At 36.9% G+C, this 26,239-nt stretch overlaps 1 protein-coding gene across 1 annotated transcript in view; it reads left to right on the forward strand.

The window, feature by feature from the left end:
- Positions 1–26,239, forward strand: part of SLC2A13 (solute carrier family 2 member 13) — a 450,742-nt gene that overhangs the window by 304,597 nt on the left and 119,906 nt on the right. The window contains exons 5-6 of the mRNA XM_070454573.1: positions 6,148–6,311; positions 14,305–14,425. Coding sequence (XP_070310674.1) covers positions 6,148–6,311; positions 14,305–14,425 — 285 coding nt within the window. The remainder of the gene's footprint in view (positions 1–6,147; positions 6,312–14,304; positions 14,426–26,239) is intronic.

Consider the following 26,239-nt stretch of genomic DNA (forward strand, 5'->3'; position numbering starts at 1 on the left):
TTGATTTAGGTATTATTTAATTAAATTATATAAGTAAAATGATAGGCATAAACAGGTTGGAACAAACACATCAGATTTAATTCAACAGTTGAATTGTATGGGCTTCCCTGATAGCTCAGATGGTAAAGAATCCACCTATAATGCTTGATGCCTGGGTCTGGAAGATCCCCTGGAGAAGAAAATGGCAACCCCCCAGTATTCTTGCCTGCAGAATCCCATGAACAGACCATGGGGTCATCTAGAGTTGGAAACGACTGAGCAACTAACACTTGCTTACAATTCAACGAATGGGGAATATGAGCCTGCATGAAGTCCTGAATGTTCAGTCTCCTGTGAGCATATATTTTGTAGAGAGAATTAATAGGTTAATCTGGCAAATTGAGAACCCACTTCTTGCTTTTAAATTAGCTATACTTGCAATAGTGAAAGTGACGGGTTATGGCTTTTAGAAGCTGAAAAAAAAAAACTTTTTCAGAAATTCCTAAGAAATGCTTTGTTCAATAAAAGCATAATATGCATGTTTTTTTCAGCATATGAGGTGCTCATGTTCATGCTTTTATTGCTAGTTAAAAGTCATTATTAGGTTGGGTTGCCATTACCAAAGCCTACATGTTTTCTAGAGCTATTTTGTTTTTTCAAATTTAAAATTTAAGACTGAAAGCGACCTCTCACATAATCTCTAAGATAATGATATATATATATAATCTGGCTGTTACTGTACTTTGACATCTAAGAGATTTGTGAAGCTGGTCTGTGAGAACACACTGCTTTCAGTCCTTTCATTTCCACTCTGGGGAAGAGATGGTGTGTGTGAGAAAACCAAAGGTTGACCAGGAAATCTTTGAAGAAGATGGTAACTTGTCAGGTAGATATTATAAAGTGATTTTGAAAAGAGAAGGCATCCCTTCTTTGAATCTAAAAAGGAAAGAAAGCTGTTTTCGGCTCATATTCTCTTATAAAGAAAACTGTTACGCTTTGTGAAAATTTAAACTACTACATAAAGGCTCAGACTAAGTATCAGTTCAGCTCAGTTGCTCAGTCATGTCTGACTCTTTGTGACCCCATGGACTGCACCGTGCCAGGCTTCCCTGTCCATCAACAACTCCTGGAGCCTACTCAAACTCATACCCATCACATCAGTGGTGCCATCCAACCATCTCATCCTCTGTTGTCCTCTTCTCCTCCCGCCTTCAGTCTTTCCCAGCATCAGGGTCCTTTCCAATGAGTTGCTTCTTTGCATCAGGTGGCCAAGGTATTGTTTCAGCTTCAGCATCAGTCCCTTTCAATGAATATTCAGGACTGATTTCCTTTAGGATGGACAGATTGGGTATCCTTGCAGTCAGTCCAAGGGACTCTCAAGAGTCTTTTCCAGTACCACAGTTCAAAAGCATCATTTCTTTAGCACTCAGCTTTCTTTATAGTCCAATTTTCACATACATACTAAGTATAGTGGTAGCCTATTACATAAATGGTTGACTGATAGCATCAGTTATAAAAACACTGGAATTCACACATTTTAAAATGTAAATTAAATGTGTCATTTCATCAATACATGATCTGACTTTTGAAAACTAGGTTCGTAAATTATTCTGACCTAGGTATGTCATCCCCTGCCCTTGAAAGAGTCCTGTGAAAAGAAATATTGCTATTATATGAATTCTTTTGGAACTGATTATCCTTTAAGTAAATATTCTTACCTTTATTCCTCACCTTCTCATTCTAACTGTTGGCCTTTTCCTTATTTTACTGTTCATTAACTCATTTATGTAATAGAGTAATAGAGTAATCCCCTCCAAACATGCACATGTCATAAACAACCTGTGAATATTTCTCATTAATCGGCAAAGGGAAATTAAGGTAGTAGATCAAATTAAATCTGTTAATCAGTTTCTCTTAAGGTAAGGAGATTACCCTATTTATCTGGACTGATCTAGTGTAATTAGAGAGGTCTTTATATGCAGGGAAAGGAGAAAGGAGTCTCAGAGTGAAGGGACCTGAAAGGCACTGCATGGACCCACCTTTGTGGGCTTTGAATCTTGAGGAAATGGGGTCCTCAAGCCACAGCATGTGGAAGACATTAAAAGCAAAAAACAGCAAAGAAATCTATTTCCCCTGGAGATTCTAGAAAGGAATACCCAGCTGACACCTTTGATTCTTGACACCCAATAAAATCTGTGTCAGATTTCTGACCTATAAGCCTGTTAGGCAATAAATTTATGTTGATTTAAGCCAGTGTGATTGTAGTAATTTGTTATGGCAGCAATAAAATCTAATACATCTACCAGGGTTTGAGTAAGAAAAATGAGGATGAAAACTCAAGACAGTCCATCCAAAGAAAGATTTAGTGTGGGTTAAAGTTGCAAGGCTTGCTGACAGGAAGATAAAAGACCGTCACTGAATTTCAGCCTTTACTCTCAGGGTTTCACATTAACATGGAAAATCTACAGGGTACTCTATCTAATGTAATGACCTGAAAAATACTTCAAACTATTTACCCTTGCTTAGTTCTGCATCTAGCCTGTACACTTTACTGTAGTTAGAGTGATCTTTTCACAAAACAAACTTAATTATTTATTGTTTCTCTTCACAGTCCATGTCATGGTTCTCCATTCCCTGCAGAATAAAATCCAAACATGTAGCATGGCTCTCAAGGCCCCTCTATAACAAAAGGTTCTACCGAAGCCTTCTGTCATACTTCTCTTTCCTTTGAACCTTCTTATGTTCAGCCACGGTAACATACTTTTCATGTATGAATCCAGCATGGTATTTTGTACATTTTCCCTTCCTACATATCATTTCCTTTACCACCAGTGTCCTTCTAGATCATTGCATGTGCTGGAAACCCCCTGGGAATTCTTCAAAACTTAACTCAAGCATTAAATTTCCTGGAAAATCAAGGAACTTTATAAAGGGAAATAATTTGGTCTGTCCTTTAATGCTACATTGTGATTTATATACCTTGCAATATCAAAATTATTTCTGTGTCATTCTTTTATGGGAGCTTCTTTAGGGCAGAAGCTGGATCTAATAATACATCTGTGGGAATTCAGTAACTCACATATATTAATAGTATGTCCTCAATACGTAAATACTAACTGAACAGTGTGTTATCTGATCTGGCCAGCACACTACAGAGGTGTCTTTTTTTTTTTAATGTGTTTATTTTTATTTGAAGGATAATTGCTTTACAGTATTGTGTTGGTTTCTACCAAACATCAACATGAATCAGCCATATCTTTAAAAATAATGGTTTATGATTCCCAGGCCAGGTTTTACTTATATTCTGCCTCTATAAATTTAAGTAACATAAAAAATTATTTTACACACCTAGGACACATTTTGCATTTTAAATAAAATTCTGATACTAACTTACTTTGTTTGATGCTACTCCTATTTGTAGCCATTAATTTAACACATGCAATTTCATGATTTTATTGTGTCAAAAATGAAAACAATGAAATACAGTTGTCCCTCCCTCAGTTTTCCATAGGAGATTCAGGGACCCCCACAGATACTCAAATCAGCGGATCTTCATGTCCCTCACATCCCATGAACATACATATCAATAATTATCTTAAATAGACATGGATTAAATGCACCAAACAAAAGACATAGATTGGCTGAATGAATACAAAATCAAGACCCATATATATACTGTCTATAAGAGAACCACTTCAGATCAAGGGACACATAAAGACTGAAAGTTAGGGGAGGGCAAAAAGTATTCCATGCAAATGGAAGCCAAAAGAAAGCTGGAATAGTGCTACTCATATCAGACAAAATAGACTTTAAAATACAGACTATTCTAAGAGATAAGAAAGGATACTGCATAATGACCAAAGGATGGATCCAAAAAGATCCATCCATCCATATATATGTACAATATAACAGTTGTAAATAAGTTGTTTCTTCTTGATGTTCAGTCATTAAGCCATGTACCACTCTTGGCGATCCCATGGACTACAGCTTGCCAGGCTCCCCTGTCCTCCACTATCTCCCAGAGTTTGCTCAAATCCATGTCCATTCAGTTGGTGATACTGTCTAACCATCTCATCCTCTGCCACCTGCTTCTCCTTTTAGCCTTCAATCATTCCTAGCATCAGGATCTTTTCCAAGAGTCAACTCTTCACATCAGGTAACCAAAGGATTGGAGCTTCAGCTTTAGCAACAGTCCTTCCAGTGAATATTTAGGATTGATTGATTTGATCTCCTTGCAATCCACGGGACTCTCAAGAGTCTTCACTATCACCACTATTTGAAAGCATACCTTTTGACTATATGGACCTTTGTTGGTAAAGTGATGTCTGCTTTTTAATACTCTGTCTGGGTTTGTCATAGCTTTCCTTCCAAGGAGCAAAGTGTCTTTTGATTTCTTGGAAAGGTTCATTCACCATCTAGAGTGATTTTTGAAGCCCAGGAAAAGAAAGTCTTGTCAGTGCTTCCAATCTTTCTCTTCTATTTAGGGACCAGATGCCATAGTCTTCATTTTTTGAGTGTTGAGTTTCAAACTAGCTTTTTGACTCACCTCTTTCACTTTCATCAAGAGGCTCTTTAGTTCCTCTTTGCTTTCTGCCTGCCATTAGAGTGATATCATGTGCATGTCTCAGGTTGTTGCTATTTCTCCCAGCCATCTTGATTCCAGCTTGTGATTCATCCAGCCTACAGTCCATAGCGTTGCAAAGAGTCAGACACAACTGAGTGACTAAGCACAGCACATGAAAACATTGACTACCATCCAGAAACTTTAGACTGTAACTATGGAAATATTTTGGTTTATTGAATACATTGCTTAGATGCCCACTGTTGGATTTGGGTAAAGCTAACTTGTTTTGGAATGGCTTGAAAGCCAGTAAAAGGTGTGTTTCAGAATGTATCTTCAGAATTTGAATTCTGTCACATTTCATAGATTATTTGCCAGGAATATTTTTGCTTCTTTTGTATTAAGGGCCAATTCAAAGTAATCTAGTATAGCTACTGATATTTTTCCCAAAAAAGAAATGTCCTGTGAGAAACCTATCATCTTAAACATACCAGATGTATCTCCCATTGTGCATCAACAAGTTGGCATTATGATTTATAGAGCCAATCTCCAGTGTATGGGCTTCCTTGGTGGCTCACATGGTAAAGCGTCTGCCTGCAATGCAGGAGACCCGGGTTTGATCCCTGGGTCGTGGAGATCCCCGGGAGAAGGAAATGGCAACCCACTCCAGTCCTCTTGCCTGGAAAATTCCGTGGATGGAGCGGCCTGGTAAGCTACAGTCCATGGGGTTGCAAAGAGTCAGACACCATTGAGCAAGTTTACTTTCTTTCTCTTTCTCTAGTTTATTCATTTAGAACAAAATGAGTCTATAGGACCTAATCATGCAGATTGTGCTAGAGACTTACCAAAGAGCATCCCTTTTTAGGAACCAGAAAGGCATTCTTTTTTGTATATATCATGTCAGTTTCTCATCTCCTTAGTATACCAATCAGCCATGTGCTCAATCATGTCTCACTCTTTGCAAACCCATGGACGTAGCCTGCTGGGCTCCTCTGTCCACGGGATTTCCCAGGCAAGAATACTGGAGTGGGGTGCCAGTTCCTACTTTAGGGGCTCTTCCCAACGCAGGGATCAAGCCTGCATCTCTCCTGTCTCCTGCCTTGCAGGCAGATTCTTTACCACTTACTGGATGCCAGATAACTTGATATATTCTTTCTTCTTGTGTCTTTCACGAAATTCTTGTACCAGATTTTTACTTTCTTTAAGATTAAGATATGTAGCAGTTCTCTTTGCTCTGTTAAGTACATGCATTTGCAGTGTATTGTGACTGCTGACTGATTACATGTATTGGGAGCTTCTTCTTGATAGTTTCAGTGAAACTACAGCTGTCACTGTCCCGAGGTATGGAGTGCATGTAACTTTTAAAGGTTTTAGCCCTCTATTCACTTGCTTGAGTATCTCTTCTTAATGATACAAAGTTATAAATTTCATCTGGACATAGTCACTGTATTGTGATCCTTTAAATGGCTTGCATGATTTCCATGTTAACGTGATATCATTTTTCATTTCTTCCAGGTATGTTTTAGTCAGATAGATACTTTTCTATATGAATAACTATGTTTCTTTGAATGACTAACAGCAACAACTGTTTTATTCTTGCCTCACAGGTACTACAGTGCAACCATTCTGCAGATGTCTGGTGTTGAAGATGATAGACTGGCAATATGGCTGGCTTCCGTTACAGCCTTCACAAATTTCATTTTCACACTCGTGGGTGTCTGGCTTGTTGAGAAAGTGGGCCGCAGGAAACTCACATTTGGTAGTTTAGCAGGTGGGTCTTGAAGAATTCAGTTATAAACTTCTCTAATGATGACAAATTAATCTTTTAAAATACAATACCATTACCACTTCTGATATAATTTTTGTAGCCATATGATAGAGTTTTTCTTTTCATATAATTGAGTTATAATAGAGGTCAAGAAGCAATAGTTAGAACTGGACATGGAACAACAGACTGGTTCCTAATCAGGAAAGGAGTACGTCAAGGCTGTATATTGTCACCCTGCTTATTTAACTTATATGCAGAGTACATCATGCAAAATGCCAGGTTGGATGAAGCACAAGCTGGAATCAAGATTGTCAGGAGAAATATCAATAACCTCAGGTATGCAGACAACATGACACAGCAGAAAGCAAAGAACTAAAGAGCCTGTTGATGAAAGTGAAAGAGGAGAGTGAAAAAGTTGGCTTAAACCTCAACATTCAAAAAAAAAAAAACTCAACATTGAGAAAACTAAGATCATGACATCCGGTCCCATCACTTCATGGGAAATAGATGGGGAACAATGGAAACAGTGACAGACTTTATTTTTGGGGGCTCCAAAACCACTGCAGATGGTGACTGCAGCCACGATATTAAAAGATGCTTGCTCCTTGGAAGAAAAGTTATGACAAACCTGGACAGCATATTAAAAAGCTGTATTAAAGAAACATTACTTTGCCAACAAAGGTCCGTCTAGTCAAAGCTAGATGTGTGGTAGTAGTCACGTGTGGATGTGAGAGTTGGACTATAAAGAAAGCTGAGCACTGAAGAATTGAGGCTTTTGAACTGTGGTGTTAGAGAAAGCTTTTGAGAGTCTCTTGGACTGCAAGGAGATCCAGCCAGTCCATCCTAAAGGAAATCAGTCAGAATGTTCATTGGAAGGACTGATGCTGAAGCTGAAACTCCAATACTTTGGCCACCTGATGCAAAGAACTAACTCATTTGAAAAGCCCCTGATGGTGGAAAAGATTGAAGGTGGGAGGAGAAGGGGACGACAGAGGATGAGATGGTTGGATGGCATCGCTGACTCAATGGACCTGAGTTTGAGTAGGCTGCAGGAGTTGGTGATGGACAGGGAAGCCTGGGGTGCTGCATGGAGTCAAAGAGTCGGACACGACTAGGTGACTGAACTGAGCTGAGTAGAGTTTTTCTGAAAAAATTTTTTAAATAAAAACTTATGATATGTAACTAAAATTAGAATTGTAGTAACAATTAGAGCCTACTGTGGGTAGCATTTTGCTGTTATTTTAAGTTTTACTCAAAGGTACAAAATAAAAAGCAAAGTTCTAACATATATATTTTTTTTTTTAAGTTTGGGGTAATATGGAAATAAATTTGGGGCATTTTTTTTTTTTCAAAGTTCTTTCAACAGTGGAACATTGGAACCATGTAATTTCTTCACAAAGTTGGGAGAGACTCTCTTTGTGTTTGAACAAGGCCTAAATCCTAGGGCAAATTCTGATTGATTTGGTATGTTTTCTGAGATAACTTAATAAGAAAAACCCTTCTCACTTTAAAGTATCTTTTGTTTTAAATCTTGTCCGTTTTATTTATTATTTCTCTAATGCAAGGGCTTTTTCACTTGCCAAAATGACACCCTTCTCTGACACTGTCTTCACATGTTTGTATCAAAGAATTTTATAATCTTTTTAAAAATACAAGCAGATTTCTACTTATCAGTTAGCTATTTTCTAATTATTTCTTTGTAAGTTTAGTTTGAGTAAGAATACATTTTTCCATTAAAATATAAAGTTTCCAGGCCAGCATTAATTAAATTCTATTTTAACTAAATATAACTAAAGCATTCATCCAGTAGAACTGCTTCAAGTCACTTGTCCCAAATTTTGATGAGAAAATGCATTTAGGGTTTCATACTCAGTTATGAAGAATACATACTGCCTCTCACCCTTAACTCCAGAAGGAAGAGTAGAATGCATCCACCCTCTGTGTTTGCCTTGAGTGGAAGCTTTGAGCTGAATAATGTAAGTTGAACTACAGTATCAGAACTGAGGGGAAGGCAGGGGGAAGATTGATTAAAAGGCAAAGGTAATTGCAACAGCCAGTGTATACAGGAAGGGCACAATGAAGCAGGAGGATAAGTGAGGAAAGGTGAGGGACAGGGGAAGGTTAAAAGCCGTATATTTACAACCTATTCAAGGAACCAGAATTGTCCAGGCCTGGAGAAAAAGACCTCAGAGACCCCAAATAGATCCCTTATTCTTATAGATGGTAGATGTTATGAGGACATAGATTTTTTACTTAATATAAGAAAAATATTCCTAATAATCAGACCTATGCAACAATAAATTGGGCTGCCTCATGAGGGTCGTAAGCTCTCAACAAAAGGATAGATGGCCATCAGGCAGTGATGTGCTAAAGACAGATTCCTGCAGTGGGTTGAAAATTGGATTTGCTGACTCCTGAGGTTCAGGTAAACTCTAAGAAGTGGTAATAGCTGCTTTAAAAATTTTTTTAGCAGGCACACTTTCTTTTTGACAGGGCCTTAGTATACTGCTCCCTCAAGAGGTCTATTTTTTAAATAGAATTTTGGGTCTTAAGTTTGGGATTTGGCTTTTGAGATTTTGAGAAAAATGCTGATTTTGAGAAAAATGCTGATTTTGAAATGGGGAAAATAGTTTTTCTAGCTGCCTCTGTCCCTTCATTTGTTGTATTCCAGGATTTTGAGTCATTATAGATGCAAAGCCAGGCTGGGTTTGAATTTTGTGACATTGAACAAGGTTCTATTTTCTCATCTATGAACAGGGATTAATTATAGTCCTTACTTCATAGGTTTATAGTAAAGACTAAACACATTTACACATGTATAGATAGCATTTCAAACAGTACCTGACACAGACAGTAAAATGCTCAAAGAAGTTTGCTATCACAGTATTGTTACTGCCAGAGAGTGATTATTTGTGGTTTGAACCATAATCCAGGAGCATTCCTGAACTCCTCTTCTGGATGTCGTGTTTCACCCCTCCATGTAAGTCCTCTTCCCCGGGGATTGCCAGAGCCCATCGCTGACTATTATGAGAAAGTGAAGTGAAGTGAAAGTCGCTCAGTCATGTCCAGCTCTTTGCGACCCCATGGACTAGACAGCCCATGGAGTTCTCCAGGCCAGAATATTGGAGTGGGTAGCTTTTCCCTTCTCCAGGGGATCTTCCCGACCCAGGAATCTAACCATGGTCTCAGGATTCTTTACCAACTGAACTATCAGGGAATTGAGAAAAAAAAAAAAAATGACCTGGGGGGAAAGACTAATAAGAGTTTCCAGGCACTGCTTTTATGAGCAACCTGGAGGCAGTTTTCTTTTCTGCCAAATGAAGAGATTGTCATTAAATTTGTAGTATTACAAGAAAGATCTGTTCTCTTAGCAAGCTTTGAAAATATTAAAAGTCAGGACACCACAGAATGTGCTACCTTTAAATTATTCATAGGTTATATATTTTGGATTTCTTTGTATAAAGAGTTTCTTTGGGTCTAGCTAAATACAGTTTATTTGTAGTACTTTTTAAAGACTGAGCACCTAAAATATTTTTGAGAATTTATTTATTTAGCTTTTTTTTTCTTTTTATGTAGCACCCTACTCACTGCTGTGTGGTTACCTAAGTGGGAAGGAAATCCAAAAAAGAGGGGACATATGTATACATATGGCTGACTCGCTTTGTGGGACAGCAGAAACTAATGTTACAGGATTGTAAAGCAACTATTGTTGTTGTTTAGTCACTAAGTCATGTCCAACCCTTTGTGACCCTGTGGATTGTAGCCCACCGGGTCCCTCTTTGCATGGGATTTCCCAGTCCAGAGTACTGGAATCATTTGCCATTTCCTTCTCCAGGGGATCTTGCCAACCCAGAGACTGAACGCATGTCTCCCGCATCAACAGGCAGATTCTTTCCATCTGAGCCACCAGGGGAGCCACAAAGCAACTGTACTCCAATCAAAATTTATAAGTAAATAAAGAAATAATAACATTCTTAAAGAAATTATTTTTTTTCACCATTTTTCACCTAATAAAATAAATCCTAAGATATTTAATATTCTACCAGTGCTAGTGTTAGAACACTGTTCTATTTAAAATTTCTTAAATTAGCCTGGAATTTTTAAATCTTTCATTCAGTTTTATTCCCTATTTTGTGTTTTATTGATTTTTTTTATATTGAGTGAAATTTAGTTAAAAAAATCAAAATAACCTTTTGAATAGGTACTTGTTCTTTAAAAATTACTATAAACAAACTGTATTCAGCTAGACCAGGACAAAGAAACTCTTTATACAAAGAAATATAAAATATATAGTCCATGAATAATTTTAAATGTAGGACATTTTGTGGTATTCTGACTTAATATTTTCAAAACTTGCTAAGAGAACTGGTCTTTCTTGTAAATATTACTAAGTTAATGACAGCCTCTTGATCCTTTTAATAGAGGAAGGCTTAGAAAGCCAGAAACACTGTGTTATTTTATGCCAGATATTTTGGTAGTGGAGTATTCCCTAAAATATCATTCTGATGAAGGTCGTCTTCATCAGAATTACCAAGGATACTTTAAATTGTGAATTCTTGGGGGCCCAACCCCCACTCTGCTAAATTGGAATCTCGAGATGAAGTCTGGAGCATGTGTAGGTGATATTTAAGCACAAAAAGTGTGTTCTGTTTGAGTTGTGGGTAAGGAAGTTTTGTTTTGTTTTTCTTTATTTACTAATAATATAGGCCCTTGTATCAGATAGTTAAGGTAACTTACTTCATCAGGTATTAAGGATTCTATTTATCCAGCACACTACGTCCTATGGAGAACATTTTTATTAGGAAAATGATATCAGAATTCCAAAATGCAACAGTATAGTTGGCTAAGGAGGGACTCTTTTCTTATAATATGAAGAATGTGCCCAAACTGCCCATTATATTGGAGATCCTTTCATACAAGGCCTTCCTGCATTGGACTCAATGAACCATTGAGTCCATTGACAACCATTGAACCATTGAAAACTGTAACAACTTTAAAAATGCCATTGAGTCACTGATAAAGCAGCTGTGATTTGTTAAGGGAAAGGAAATAGGTAGTTCAGGTAGTTTTAAGCCTTAAAGAGCCATGAACATATAATAGGACGAGGTGACCATTTTAAAATTTACTCCATAAATTAAGTCATGTAAGACACCATTCCCTTCCCTTAAGGAGTTTATCATCTCATAAGAGTTTTTACTCTGTTGTTGGCTATCACAATCACCTATGAAATCATATTATCTGATCCCCATTTTATGGAGACTGATTCAGAGGTTGAGGTACATTTTAAACAGTTGCATTTTCAATAGGAAGCCAGGATTGAGAAACAAGACTATAATAAAAGTATGATACTGACTTTTAAAATATTTCCATCCATAGTAGGTCAAAATAGATTTGTGTTTAAGAAATGTAAACCTTCAACTAGGAATTTTGTATATCCAAAATGGTCTTTTCCCCAAATTTTGCAAGTTGGTTGGACTTTTTAGAGATGGATCCAAGAGATATAATATCGATACTGCAGAACTCTCATCTGGGATATTTCTCCCATACTAACCCATGACCTCAATTGAATAGTCATAATATGTTTTGCTATTTTCTTAGAAAATAGTCAGCATTGCAAAAATCTTTAGTACTGTGAGATCTGCTCTATACCAGGCACTAGACTTGAATATATGTTAATATGCACTAGGTATACTACCTTAAAGTTTGCAGTTTATCAGAGAGACCAGTTATTTTAAGTCGTGCTATGAAAGTGCCATGTTTCCTTCCCATCCTAAAATATCAACATTTCCTGATTGAAGCACATCTTACCTGTGCCATGACAATATTCTGTGGAGGTAATTTTGGAAGATACTTAGGGCCCAACTTCTTTGATAGACAGATTAACAGTAAAATTTGTGGCTTATTTTGCTTTGTTTGAGGAGAGAGGGATGACTTTTATTTATATGCCCAGTATATCTTTTCTCTTTTTGAGAGAGAGACTTGTTTTTTGTTTCCCAATTCAGGAATTGGTAGTCTTTTGAGAAAATAATACCTCAAACTAGTTCTAGTTCTAGTTTGAATTTTAAGCCAACAAGGGGAAAATGAACTGTGATTGTATACTCATGACTCTTCAGCCTGGTGTGGTAAAATAGGCTTCTGATCTTTTCTTCAAGCCATCTCCCTCCTTCTCAACTTTCTTCTAGATTTGGAAAGTATACTGCTGCTGCTGTATTTAATAATTATAGTACAATAGTTAACATTTTTAGCTTTCGAAAAATCTTTCAGATGTATTATGATATTTAAAATTCACTGCAATTCTGCAAGATGAATATTATCACCAAGCCCCATTTTATAGCAGACAGAATTGAATGTTGGAAAGGTTATGTGCATTGTCCAAGATCATGGAGTCAAGAAACAGCAGGGTGAGAACTTAACCACAGTATCTAACTTGACATAATCACCTCTATAATAAACACAAACACTTCAACTATTATGTAATCCAGTTCCACTTTAACAGTGCTTCCCAAAGTTGTTTTTTTATCCATTTGAAAAATACATTTCATCATTCTTAAATAACTTTCTCATTTATCTAATAGAAACTTTACTGCTACATAAATGACTACCCTGAGTTCCATATTTTAAACATATTGCCTCATTCAAGTAAATTATACAAACAAGTGCATCCATATTTTCTTCTTTCTTCCCATGACCTGTTTTTTTTATCCTCACAATGGCTGGAACAATTGTCAGAAATTTGAAAACTTTCTTGTTTCCTGTCAGTATTTCTATAAAGGACTCAAAAATGAGCTTTTTAAGTGATATATATGTGTGTGTGTATATATATATATATCCGTTAGTGATTTTATATATATATATGTTATATCTTTTTAATTCATTGTATATAAAATCACATTCTGTACCCTAAAATCAAAGACAAATATTCCACTTCCAAATGCCAACAGGAAAAAGAATTGAATGTATGTGTTATGTCATTTCTGGGATTTTTAAGTCTTTACACAATGTTACTCGTTTTTATGAGAAATTCTCTTTCACCTGTTTTTGAAATATTTAATTTGTTACTTTTTAGTTTATTATTTGGATCGTACTTTGCCGACATTACTTTGCAACAAAAGTCTGTCTAGTCAAAGATATGGTGGTTTTTCCAATTGTTATTTATGGATGTGAGAGTTGTACCATAAAGAAAGCTATGTACCGAAGAACTGATGCTTTTTAACTATGGTGTTGGAGAAGACTCTTGAGAGTCCCTTGGACTGCAAGGAGATCCAGCCAATCAATCCTAAAGGAAATCAGCCCTGAATATTCATTGAAAGGTCTGATGCTGAAGTTCCAATACTTTGGTCACCTGATGCAAAGAACTGACTCACTGGAAAAGCCCCTGACACTGAGAAAGATTGAGGGCAGGAGGAGAAGGGGACGACAGAGGATGAGATGGCTGGATGGCATCACTGAGATGATGGACATGAGTTTGAGCAAGCTCAGGGAATTGGTAATGGACAGGAAGGCCTGGCTTGTTGCAGTCCATGGGGTCGCAAAGAGTAGGACATGATGGAGTGACTGAACTATTACTACCATTTGGGTCCTAGATGATCGAATAACATTAGAACAATTTTCTTGGTAATGAAAGGAGCACTTGATATAAATCTGTTGCCTTTTATACTTCCTGACGTGTTAGGCACTCAATAATGTCAGTTAATATTAATTCTTTTTGAGACTGTCAGCAATCCAAAATAGTGTTTGTTTAGAAAGTTATTACCAGTGCTTGGCTCACAAATGTATTTGATTTGAATTTCACTCTTGTCATTTCTCACAGTGAACGTGCTAGTGAGTTTTTAATGACAATACTTATGCATGACAATACTTATGTATGAGGATCTTTTTTTTAATCCAATGAAGATAGATCAAGGTATTTTTTTCAGAGAGATAACTTGCTAAACCCAGTCTGCTTTGAAAGAATGTTGTCAACTTTTCTCTGATGTAAAACTTTTTTTTTTTTTAGGTACCACTGTAGCCCTCATTATTCTTGCTTTGGGATTTCTGCTATCAGCCCAGGTTTCTCCACCCATCACTTTTAAGCCAATATCTCCTTTAGGTCAGAACACTACTTGCACAAGATACAGGTGAGATTTTATAATGGTACCCTTCCTTAACCTAATTCTGGTAACTTCTTTGTTTACTTATAACTTTCCTAAAATATGAGAGATGAGTAAGAGCTTGCTAGGCATCCAGACTTAATGGTGGAAATGCATGCTTCAGGAAAAGTGAGTTATTAGACACAATTTTGATGATACTTCTCTGGAAATTGGAAGCATATATTGATACAGAATCTAAGCAGGAATACTGAGAAGCTATTTTATATCATATATGACTCAGTGACATCTACATTCTAAGTGAAATGAACTTTCATCAGTAATTAAGCTTTTCCATGATGTACATATCTGATACACCTATTATCTGGATATTCTATCAGTTTCCATGATGTACATGTCTGATATAGTTTATTATCATTTGGATAGTCTATCAATTAATCTTCACCATGTTCCACAAGTATCTCCTCATTCATTTAAGCAGAAAATAATTTTTCCTCTCACTAGTAGGGTTCTTGAAGAGCAATAGAAAGTGAGAAAAGGTGCTGGAAGAGTGTTTTAATCGTCAGCTTCAGGTTTAATAACTTGTTAAGTTTAGCCGTATACACCCTATGTGATAGATTAATAGATAGAGAAATGGATGAATGGATACATCAGCTATCCATGGACTGAAGAATGCACAATCGAATTAATTAAAAATTGAATGACTGGACAGGTCAATTAATAAATTTATCAGTAGAGTTCCACATTCCTTCGTGGTTGTGATTCCCTTTTAGGGCTTCTCAGGTGGCTCAGTGGTAAAGAACATGCCAGCCAATGCAGGAGACGTGAGTTCAATCCCTGGGTCGGGAAGATCCCCTGAAGAGGGAAATGGCAACCATATCCAGTATTCTTGTCTGAGAAATCCCATGGATAGGGGAGCCTGGCAGGCTATCGGCCACGGGGTCACAAAAGAGTCAGACATGACTTAGTGACTAAACAACAACAAACAACAAAGTGTTTCAAATTTTTTTTACTTCATTTTAGTGGCTGGAAAGGCTAGCGACCCCTTTAAAATATATTGATCAAATAGCTTTAAAAACAAAAAATGATATTCCTTCAGCCTCAACTAAACAGATATAAGTCTCAAATCAAAGGGTAAATCATTTATTAAGTCAGGTACTCCTATATGAAATTAAAACATTACATTGATACACTTAATTCCACTTGGGATCACTTGGAGTTTCTCATTTAACAGAATTTATGGTTCCTTCTTATTACAACAGTGAGGAAGACATATGTAATTATGTCTTTCTGGTTGCAAATTGTGATATTCACTTGCCTTTGGAAATGAATGTTTTATGTGTTTATCACTTTACTATTTTTTAACAGTCTTTATGTTCTAAGGAAGATTTAAAGGTGTCTTAAAAGAAGTTAACCTTGACATAGACTCTTTCTGCATATAGAGATTTTTATTTTCTTTGGATATCTGACCTCAACTGCTAGAAAGATGGTAGCCCTTTGCTAGAATTCTGCATGCTCTACTTTTGTTTCTCTTGAAAGATATTTTAAGTACAGTGTTTTTAGCTCAGTTACCTCTAACAAATTATTAAAAAACTACTATTGTTTTAGAAACATAGAATACTTTTTAGATTTGATGTCTGATTTAGATGCAGCAATTTAGATTGAGAATAAGATTGATACACTGTCAGATCACCTAAAGGCAGAAATTCAGCCAGAGAATATGAATAAAAAAATTTTATGAAGTTCTGATACAGAAAAGAAGTAACTAAGTTTTTAATGATTTGCATAATTAAATAGCTTTCCTGATATCAACTTTTAAAATTTCAATAAAAATATTTACTGTTGTAGTATATTTCATTGCATGGCAATTTGTGGTCATCAATCTATTAATCCTACCGATCCATCTAAATTATTATCATCCACCTATCAATATAGGTAGGTGACAATAAAACATTTTCTTTCACCTACCAATTTAAGATAAAACTGTAGTGGAGTGAGAGAAGTGTACAACCTAATATTGTTCATATCACAAAGTGATAAGTTTTTAAAAACAGAACCAAATTTTATATGTCTTCTAGAAGTCACTGAATATGCAAAGCAATTATTTCTCATGTAGTTTATTTAAGAGAAACATATTAGGTTTTGTGAGCAGTTGAAAGTAGTTATAGTATGTATGTATAGTCTGAATGATTTTATAAAATATATCTGCAGACCCCTTACTGATTTTGTTGTGTTAAAAGTATCTACATACATTTCCCATTTCTTTACAATAAATATGAAAAATGCAGTATACAACATACATGAAAGTTATTAAGAGAGTAAATCCTGAGTTCTCATTACAAAAAATGATTTGTTTCTTTAATTTTATATATATAAGAGATGATGGATGTTCACTAAACATTGTGGTAATCATTTCATGATGTATATAAGTCAAATAATACTGTAAACCTTAAACTATGCTAATCTTTATGCCAATTGCCTCAATAAGACTGGGGAAAAAATAAAAAGAAGATAAAAATGAAACAGCATGTTTGCATGACTTTAGAATGAGTAATTCTCATGCAGTAAATAAATACAGGTGGTATACTTTCCTCTTGGAATGATCTGTATAGGAAAACTGAGCAAAGAAAACAGATTTAAAGGGAGAGATGGCTTAATCTTAAGAACACTGTATATTATTGGTGGGAGTGTAAATTTTTCTTCATTTTGAAAATTGATATACTTTTGCCCAGTAAAGGTTAAATGCATAGACCACTCGACTCAACACTTCCACTTGAAGAAATCTATTATGATGGGTATGTAATGCCCTCTGACTTGACTCTACTAGACTAGAGTAGAAGATTTATGGAAGTGAATGGTTCAAGAACAATGGTTATTCTTTATTTTAATTCAAAAAGTGTTGATTGTGTGGCATCACTAAGTAGGTTATAACCACAAACATCATAGATTGGGATGCACTGATGGCTTTGGACCCAAGACATTGACCACCTTAAATAATTTCTAATAAGAACTTATGCTTTTTAGGATTTTTAATTGATGATATTCTTTCCAAGTCCTGGTTTGATTTTCTGAACCAAATGTATTAAACAACATCTTTCAGATCTACTTTCTGCAGTTAAAATTGCGTACAGTCACAGAGTGCCAACTAAGGCTTAGGAGAAATAACTCCAGTTGGGGGTATCATGTTAATCATTTATCTATATAAGAATATACATGCTTACACCAAATATGGCTTTTAGTTCCATGCTCTTAAATTACTAGTAAGCATATTTTCTTATAAGAGCTATCCAAGTTTGAGGATTCAGACCTTTCCTGCGTAACACTTCCCTGAAATCTTTGACTTTTTATTATTTATAAGTATGATCTCAGTAGGGGCTTCCCCCAGTGGCTCAGAGATAAAGAACCTGGCTGCCAATGCAGGAGACCCGGTTTTGATCCCAGGATCGGGAAGATCCCCTGGAGGAGGGCATGGCAACCCTCCAGTATTCTTGCCTGGGGAGCCCCATGGACAGAGGAACCTGGCGGGCCACAGTCCATTGGGTCGCATAGAGTCAGACAGGACTGAAGCCGCTGAGCGCAGCACACAGCACATGATCTCAGTGTATTCAAATCACTGTCAAAAAACCCTCGAAGTAAACAGATATTTCTTAAAGTATACAGCTGTAGAATTGCAGATACTCTCACCCTGGGACTTTCATTCACATTGCCACTCATGCATGCATGCATGCATTTAAAAAATATTTTGGAGCACATAGTCATAGGATTATATAAGGATGAGTTAATATAGAGAAAGCACCTAAAGCAGTTCTCAGCACATAATAAGCACCCAATAAATATAGCCATTGTTATCATTAATAAAACCTATAATAAAATATGAGATTATGATGATGAGTAGAAGTCTTTCCCATCTTTTGAAGAAGAGTTTTAAGCAGGGTAGTGACTTGACCAAATTTTCTATTCTCAACTTTGTCTCTGGGGCACAGAGGGCACATGTTGATATGAGGAGACTGATTATTAAAATTGCCTATGAGAGAGATTAGTAGTTGCCTGGACTATGGTGGTGACGCTCAGAACTAACAGGTAAACAGATTCTAGATAAAGCTAAGAGAAAAATCAACAGGAGTCAAAAATAGGAAATTGATTAACATCAGCAACAGGATAGAATCGATCATAGAAGTCAGTTGGGGTACTTAAATGAGAAATTCACAAGAAGGACTGTGCTTCTCATCCGCGGCTCTTTTTCCTGTCAGTATTTTTCAACTGAGACTCTTACCTCGAACTATCTGTTGTTGTTGTTCACTCGCTCAGTCGTGACCAACTCTCTGCGACCCCATGGACTGCAGCGCACCAGGCTTCCTTGTCCTTCATCATCTCCCAGAGCTTGTCAAACTCATATCCATTGAGTCAGTGATGCCATCTAACCATCTCATCCTTAGTCCTCCCCTTCTCCTCCGGCCTTCAATCTTTCCTAGCCTCGGGGTCTTTTTTTAATGAGTCGGCTCTTATCAGGTGGCCAAAGTATTGGAGCTTCAGCTTCAGCATCAGTCCTTCCAATGAATATTCAGGGTCGATTTCCTTTAGGATTCACTGGTTTGATCTCCTTGCAAGCAAAGGAACTCACAAGAGTCTTGTCCAACACAATAGCTCAAAAGCATCAATTATTCAGCACTCAGCCTTCTTTATAGTCCAACTCTCACATCTATACATGACTACTGGAAAAACCTTAGCTTTGATTAGATGGACCTTTGTCAGCAAAGTAATGTCTCTGCTTTTTAATATGCTCTCTAGGTTGGTCATAGCTTTTATTCCAAGGAGCAAGTGTCTTTTTAATTTCATGGCTGCAGTCACCATCTGCAGTGATTTTGGAGCCCCCAAAAATAAAGTCTCTCACTGTTTCCATTGTTTCCCCATCTATTTGCCATGAAGTGATGGGAATGGATTCCATTATCTTTGTCTTTTGAAAGTTGAGTTTTAAGACAGCTTTTTCACTCTCCTCTTTCACCTTCATCAAGAGGCTCTTTAGTTCCTCTTCACTTTCTGCCATAAGGGTGGTGTCATCTGCATATCTGAGGTTATTGATATTTTTCCCAGCAATCTAGATTCAGCTTCTGCTTCATCCAGCCTAGCACTTTGCATGATATACTCTGCATGTAAGTTAAATAAGCAGGGTGACAACATACTGCCTTGCCATACTCCTTTCCCAATTTTGAACCAGTCCATTGTTTCATGTTCAGTTCTATCTGAGAAGGTATATTCCTCACCCCCACAGATCTGCCTCACCAGGACAGTGGAGAGTAAGTGATTTAAGTACATCTTCCATAAGAACCACTTCAGTTTCTTTTTTTTTTAACTGCTTAACTGCCAGCTTTCTTTCATTCCTTTTTTTCCTTCTTGAACATTATTAAACGGAGTACAAAAATAATGTGGCTCTTTTTCTGTAGGGTAACATTTTCATGTTTCTCTCTCTAAATGAAGTTTCCAGACATCTAAGTTGACATAGTATTCCTTCATCTATAGATCTCCCTATGTTTGTGACACTAGTTTTGATAAACTGTATTATGCCTAACTAACTATAATTGGTTTGGCATAATAATTACTAATAATAATTAATGTCTTCAAAGTTCATTTACAATAAAAATAATTTTGCATTCACATCATTTTTTTTCTCCATTAGCCAACCTTGAGTGATTGAGCACATGTCATTGGCATTAGCACTGAGACTGTTAGATTCAATCATAAAACTTTCATGTGACCTTAGAGATGTATAGAAACCCTAATAGCCCCTATTTTTTTCAGCATTTGGCATATTGCTGAGTGATAATGGGTTTGTTTTCAGTAATTTTTAGCAACTTGACAATGAATATAGTGTTATACTGTGAATGAGACTTATTGTTTGTTGACTTTTATTTTCTAAAATCTACTGATTTCCTTTAAAATTTGCATATTTTAATTTTTTGGTCTGATGATATAGCTTAATAGGCCTTGAGGTTAATATTAAATAAAGCTACAGTAGAAAATATGCTATATATGTTGAATAATATCCACAGACTTATTTCAGATAAAGATAATTGTAATTAAATTGGTAGAAAAGGAAAATGAGATTTGAAACAAAAAGCCAATAGAACCTTATCATATATCTGTATCTCCAAATAATTGCACTTGTCTTTTGCTAGCACTTAAATACCCAATACGAAATTTGACATCTGGATAGAAGGATGACGGAATAGATTCTTGGAGGAAGTTAACCACTTATGGAACAGAGTCATTGAATTCTTTATGACCTTTTTACCTTGAAGCCTGTGTTTTTTGGTCAAGGCCGAAAATTGTGCCAAAGCTGCCACAATGGCAAGATCCCCTACTTAAATCTTATTTGTTTACCACAAGCATGAATCATGCTTCTTGGGAAGCCTTAAAGACAAAAAAACAAGGCTTTTTTATTTTAGATTGCAAAGACTGGGAGAAGAGCATTCCAGGAAGAGGGAACATATGTGTACAGGCCCTAAGCAAGGAGTATGGCTTCTTCAAGGAACTTACCCATGAGCAAGAGAACAGTACAAAAATAGACTGGATGGCAGGTCAGTGACAGATCATACTGGGACCCTCGAAAGCCATGAGAATTTTAGACATCACTTTAGAATACTGAGTAGCCTTTAAAGATTGAATAGAATGACTTAATCAGGCTTGTGTTTCTAAAAGATCACTCTTGCTGCTTAGGAGAATTGATTAGGGAAGGACATAGGGTGATGAGTGGAGATCAGATGAAAGAAATCGGAAGCCTAGGCAAGAAATAATGCAACCTTGACAGTGGAAGTGGAGACTCAAGAGATTTTGGGGCTGTGGGCCCCAAACAGTGTAACAGTGTAACAGGCTGGATAATCAGATGGATGACATACAAGAACAAATACTCTGCACATGGTTAGGATAGTACTCAGGGAACAGGAGTCTAGGTCTATAAAATCTCGCTGTAGCTCACTTCTTAGAACACAGTTTCAAGGATGCAAATCAGAAGAGCCTTTCCCTTGCTTTCCAGTTAAGTTCAGCAGTCCTGTAAAAAGAACAGTATTTACTGTCACTTACACTTTTATTTGAAATGTCATTTTTCCTCCTTCTTGAACTTAAAAGACTTTTGAGAAAAGCTCTTTTACATTTATCCATTTAAGTCTGAAGTAAAAGGGAAAACTGGGTCTCAGACTTACAAGGATTTTTATTCTTATTCTAGAGCTCTGATCATTACAATGAATAAATAAAATCAACCTGGAAGTCTGTTCACATTTCAAGTCAGTCCACTCTAGAATATTATCCCAATTTTGTCCTATATTTTAAAAGAGAATACGTTATCTAGTATTGTGACAGTAGTAGACCATAGTCATAACCTCTGATATATTTCCTTATAATAAAGACCAAGAAAACTACAAATAAGTACTAGATATGATTTATAAAAAACTTAACTGTTCTCTAAATAATAAGCTCAAAATCACCTTCTTGTAAATCATGATACTGAAAAATGATGAAAACAGTTTAGGTATTAACACTTAAATATTAAATGCTATATTTAATATTTGTTGAATGGAGTTATTTTTCCATCATGTTGTGAAAGCATTTTACATAGCTTCTAATGTTTTTCCTCTCTGAGGTTGAAAAATGCCTATTGCTCTGAACCAACCTTTTAATTTAATTTAATTTTTTTAAACCAAGTATAGCAACCTGATTAATTCAATCTCATCAGTGAGTGTAACTTTGGAAACTATTATTGTAGGTGACTGGGTGGCTAGGTGAGTGAATGCGTGGATAGATGGTTTCAAAAGAAGGTAGATGATACTGACTAAAGGAAGATTTTTAGTATAATTTTTATTATAGAATTTGGATATATGTGCTAGAAATTTTGGCAATACTTTGTTGGTACTAGAGCGTTGATAATTTAGGAAATTTCCTTCCAAATGCATCACCTTTATTTCTGCAGTGTGATCAGTAGTACCTCTTGCAACTATGCTAGCAGACACACAGCATAGACATGAAGATCTGGAGGCATACAGCAAGTCTTTGTTCAGATAATGTGTCCATGAAGTTTTTAGATTGTTACGTGGTTGTAGTACCAAGAGAAGGTTTTCCTAATATAAGTAACTCAGTTACAAAATAAGACAGTATGACACATGCCTCTAGGACTATTAACATCTGCGTTATATGGTGAATAGGGCTACCCACTCAGGTATTCTTGCCTGGAAAATTCCATGGACAGAGAGAAACCAGGTGGGCTATACAGTCCAGGGGGTCACAAAGAGTCGGGCCTGGGGGTGTCGCAAAGAGCAGCTAACACTATATGGTGAATAAATTAGAAGACTAGAGAAAATGATATCATGTGTTCTAAACAAACTGGTTTTAGAAGCAGAGAAACAGAAATTTTTTCTTGTATAATTCTATACAGTTTAGCAAATCAAGGAATAACAGCACTTTAGGACAATATGTGTACACATTTGTAATAAGTTTATTCATTTAAGAAACATTTTTGAGATCAGTAGGTCAGGGAATATTAAGATTAAAGGGAAAAAAAGAAACCTTTCTCCACATGGAGCTTACAGCAAGGAAGGAGAAAGATACCAATAAATAATTGCAAAACAATATGATAAAAGTTGATATAGGTATCAGCATGCCTGGTTGTGACATCACCTCTCCCAGAGCTGTCACAGAAGGCTTCACACATGAGAGCTCTTAACCATACATTATTCTGGATCCCTTCTTAGAGTCATGCTGTTAACTACATAAAATAAATTACATACCAGTTCAAAGAAAATCAGTAATAATATGTGTGCCAAGTTATTTTCCAAATAAACATTATATAGTAATCCATGTACTTCTTTATTAATACATTAAATAACAAATCTAATGCAGAGCTAATGCCACTGTTTCAAAATCATGGCGAATGCAAATTTTGAAATTTCTGCAAATACTGTAGTAGGATATAAAAATGTATGTGATTTCTATTGTTCTCAGTGGTTTACTGCCTAATTTCATAATTGGAGGAAATGCTAAATTTCAGTTAAAGGTTAATGAATTACAGATATAGTTTTTTTTTTTCTTATCTGCATTTTAAAGCTCTATATTAAGAACCCCTCATGTAGGAGTGAGCTTGATCTAATTTTTCAAGGATGAGTAGGAGTGAGTAGGAGTATCTCAGACCAGTAAAAGTGGAGAAGCCTCCAAGGGCATGAGAGCAAAGACACAGATGTGAAATAGATTTGCTTTTCAGGAATTTTTATAAAGTTTGATACCACTGGGGAAAGGAGTACCAGTCACAAGATGAGGCAGAAGTAAAGGCAGACCCTTATATCCAGGACAGAGAGAATAATATGTGTGCAGAAACGGGGGGAAGCTTACTATTGTCTACCAGCTACAAGTATAGTTATCTTCTGGTTTCAGATACTCTGATTTCAGATACTTCTGGTTTCACAGAATTCACATTTTCCGCTTTGATGAACTGTGTGCCTCATACGCTAGTTTTTTGGAGATGCTCTGAGGAGTGATAGTATTAATTTCTGGTGTGAGGGTTCTAGCAATAAGAGAAGCGGCTTAACCCACGGAGGCGGGGTGGTTCCTGAGGGTTCTTAAAAGCGCTTATGTTGGGCTTGGCAGGGCTGCATCAGTCCTCCAACTCAGACGGTATCCAACTCTCTTCTGTCCCTTTCCCTTTCTTTTCCAAGCATGGGACTCACTTGCCAGTCAAGATGAGCATCACCAGTGAGTGTCAGCTCCCAGGGCCTGGCCCGGTCGCCCTCCCATCCCCTGCTGTTATTAGACAGCTAGGCATGTGGAGAGCTCTACCAGAAGTCACCTGAGTTTGTAGAAGAGAACAGCCAAGACCCGGCCCATGGTAATCTCTGCGGTGGAGACAGGAGCACAGAGACTCCCCAGCCCCCACCAGCCTTGCCAGTGCCTGCGCAAGGTGTCTGTCCCAGACTAATTCAGAGCTTCGAAGAGCTGGGGCTTTCCAAGCATCTGTGGCAGCGGGCGTTCCCCAGGGAAGGCTCTGTGGTGGTAGTTCTCTCACAGATACCTCTCATGCTTTCAGCTGTTGAATTTCAGAGAAATGTTCAGAAATGGGGTGCTGCCTGTAATTCCACTCAGAATTTAAATTACAAGAAGTCGTATGTAGAGGTCATAAAGATTTTGGACGCTCTCATTTGTTAAAAAAAAATTATGTGACCTTATTAAGAATATTGTTATCAGATTTGTGTTCTACAGAGATCACCCTGGGCAATAAGGTGGACGTGTATAAGAGCACACTTTGGGGCCTAAATTGAGACCTGAAATGAAGGGGAAGGCTCTTGTCAGGTACTGGTGACTGGAATGACTTGTAATGTTATTTACAAGTTAATGTTGCTCAACTAACTGCCCAGCTTTTGTGGCTTGTCTTCCTAAATGGAAATTTGTTACTTGGAAGGAGGAATTATATTTTATGATTTTAGTGCGGTTTTTTTTTTCCACTTTTTTTGCTTTGCTCTGTTTTTTTTTATTTCCTCTCTACTTTTTTCTCTATACATCTAGCAACCATCATGTCTTATACAATGTATTTGCTTAGTGATTTAACAAAACCCTGAAACTGATGTGTGCATGACTATGGTGTTGATTTACATTTTTCCTACGTAACTGCAATAATTACATAAACTGATTTGAAATTCAGTAAAAAAATTTCTCTGTCAATGTGATGCCTAACTCAGCTAATTCAAGGTTTTCCAAAAAAATCCCCTGTAGTACTTTGTAAACCGCTCTTCAGGCCTGCTGAGTTCAGTCAGTTCAGTTCAGTTCAGTCACGTCCGACTCTTTGTGACCCCATGGACTGCAGCACGCCAGGCCTCCCTGTCCATCGCTAACTCCCAGAGTTTACTCAAACTCCTTTCCATTGAGTCAGTGATGCCATCCAGCCATCTCATCCTCTGTCTTCCCCTTCTCCTCCTACCTTCAGTCTTTCCCAGCATGAGGGTCTTTTCCGGTGAGTCAGTTCTTCCCATCAGGTGGCCAAAGTATTGGAGTTTCAGCTTCAGCATCAGTCCTTCCAATGAACGCCCAGGACTGATCTCCTTTAGAACAGACTGGTTGGATCTCCTTGCAGTCCAAGGGACTCTCAAGAGCCTTCTCCGACACCACAGTTGAAAAGCATCTCTTCTTCAGCACTCGGCTTTCTTTATAGTCCAACTCTCACATCCATTCGTGACTACTGGAAAAACCATAGCATTGACTAGATGGACATTTGTTGACAAAGTAATGTCTCTGCTTTTTAATATGCTGTCTAGGTTGGTCATAACTTTTTTTCCAAGGAGCAAGCATCTTTTAATTTTATGGCTGCAGTAACGACCTGCAGTGATTTTGGAGCCCCAAGAAATAAAGTCTTTGTCTCCCCATCTATTTGCCATGAAGTAATGGGACCAGATCTATGATCTTAGTTTTCTGAATGTTAAGTTTTAAGTCAACCTTTTCACTCTCTTCTTTCACTTTCATCAAGAGGCTCTTCGGTTTTTCTTCATTTTCTGCCATAAGTGTAGTGTCATCTGTATATCTGAGGTTATTGATATTTCTCCCAATATTGGTATTTCTTGATTCCAGCTTGTGCTTCATCCAGCCCAGCATCTCTCATGATGTACTCTGCACATAAGTTAAATAAGCAGGGTGACAATATACAGCCTTGACGTACTCCTTTCCCTATTTAGAACCAGTCTGTTATTCCATGTCCAGTACTAACTGTTGCTTCCTGACCTGCATACAGATTCTCAAGAGGCAGGTCAGGTGGTCTGGTATTCCCATCTCTTTCAGAATTTTCCACAGTTTGTCGTGCTCCACACAGTCAAAGGCTTT

This window comes from Odocoileus virginianus, chromosome 24, assembly GCF_023699985.2.
Source record: "Odocoileus virginianus isolate 20LAN1187 ecotype Illinois chromosome 24, Ovbor_1.2, whole genome shotgun sequence".
Lineage (NCBI taxonomy): Eukaryota > Metazoa > Chordata > Mammalia > Artiodactyla > Cervidae > Odocoileus > Odocoileus virginianus.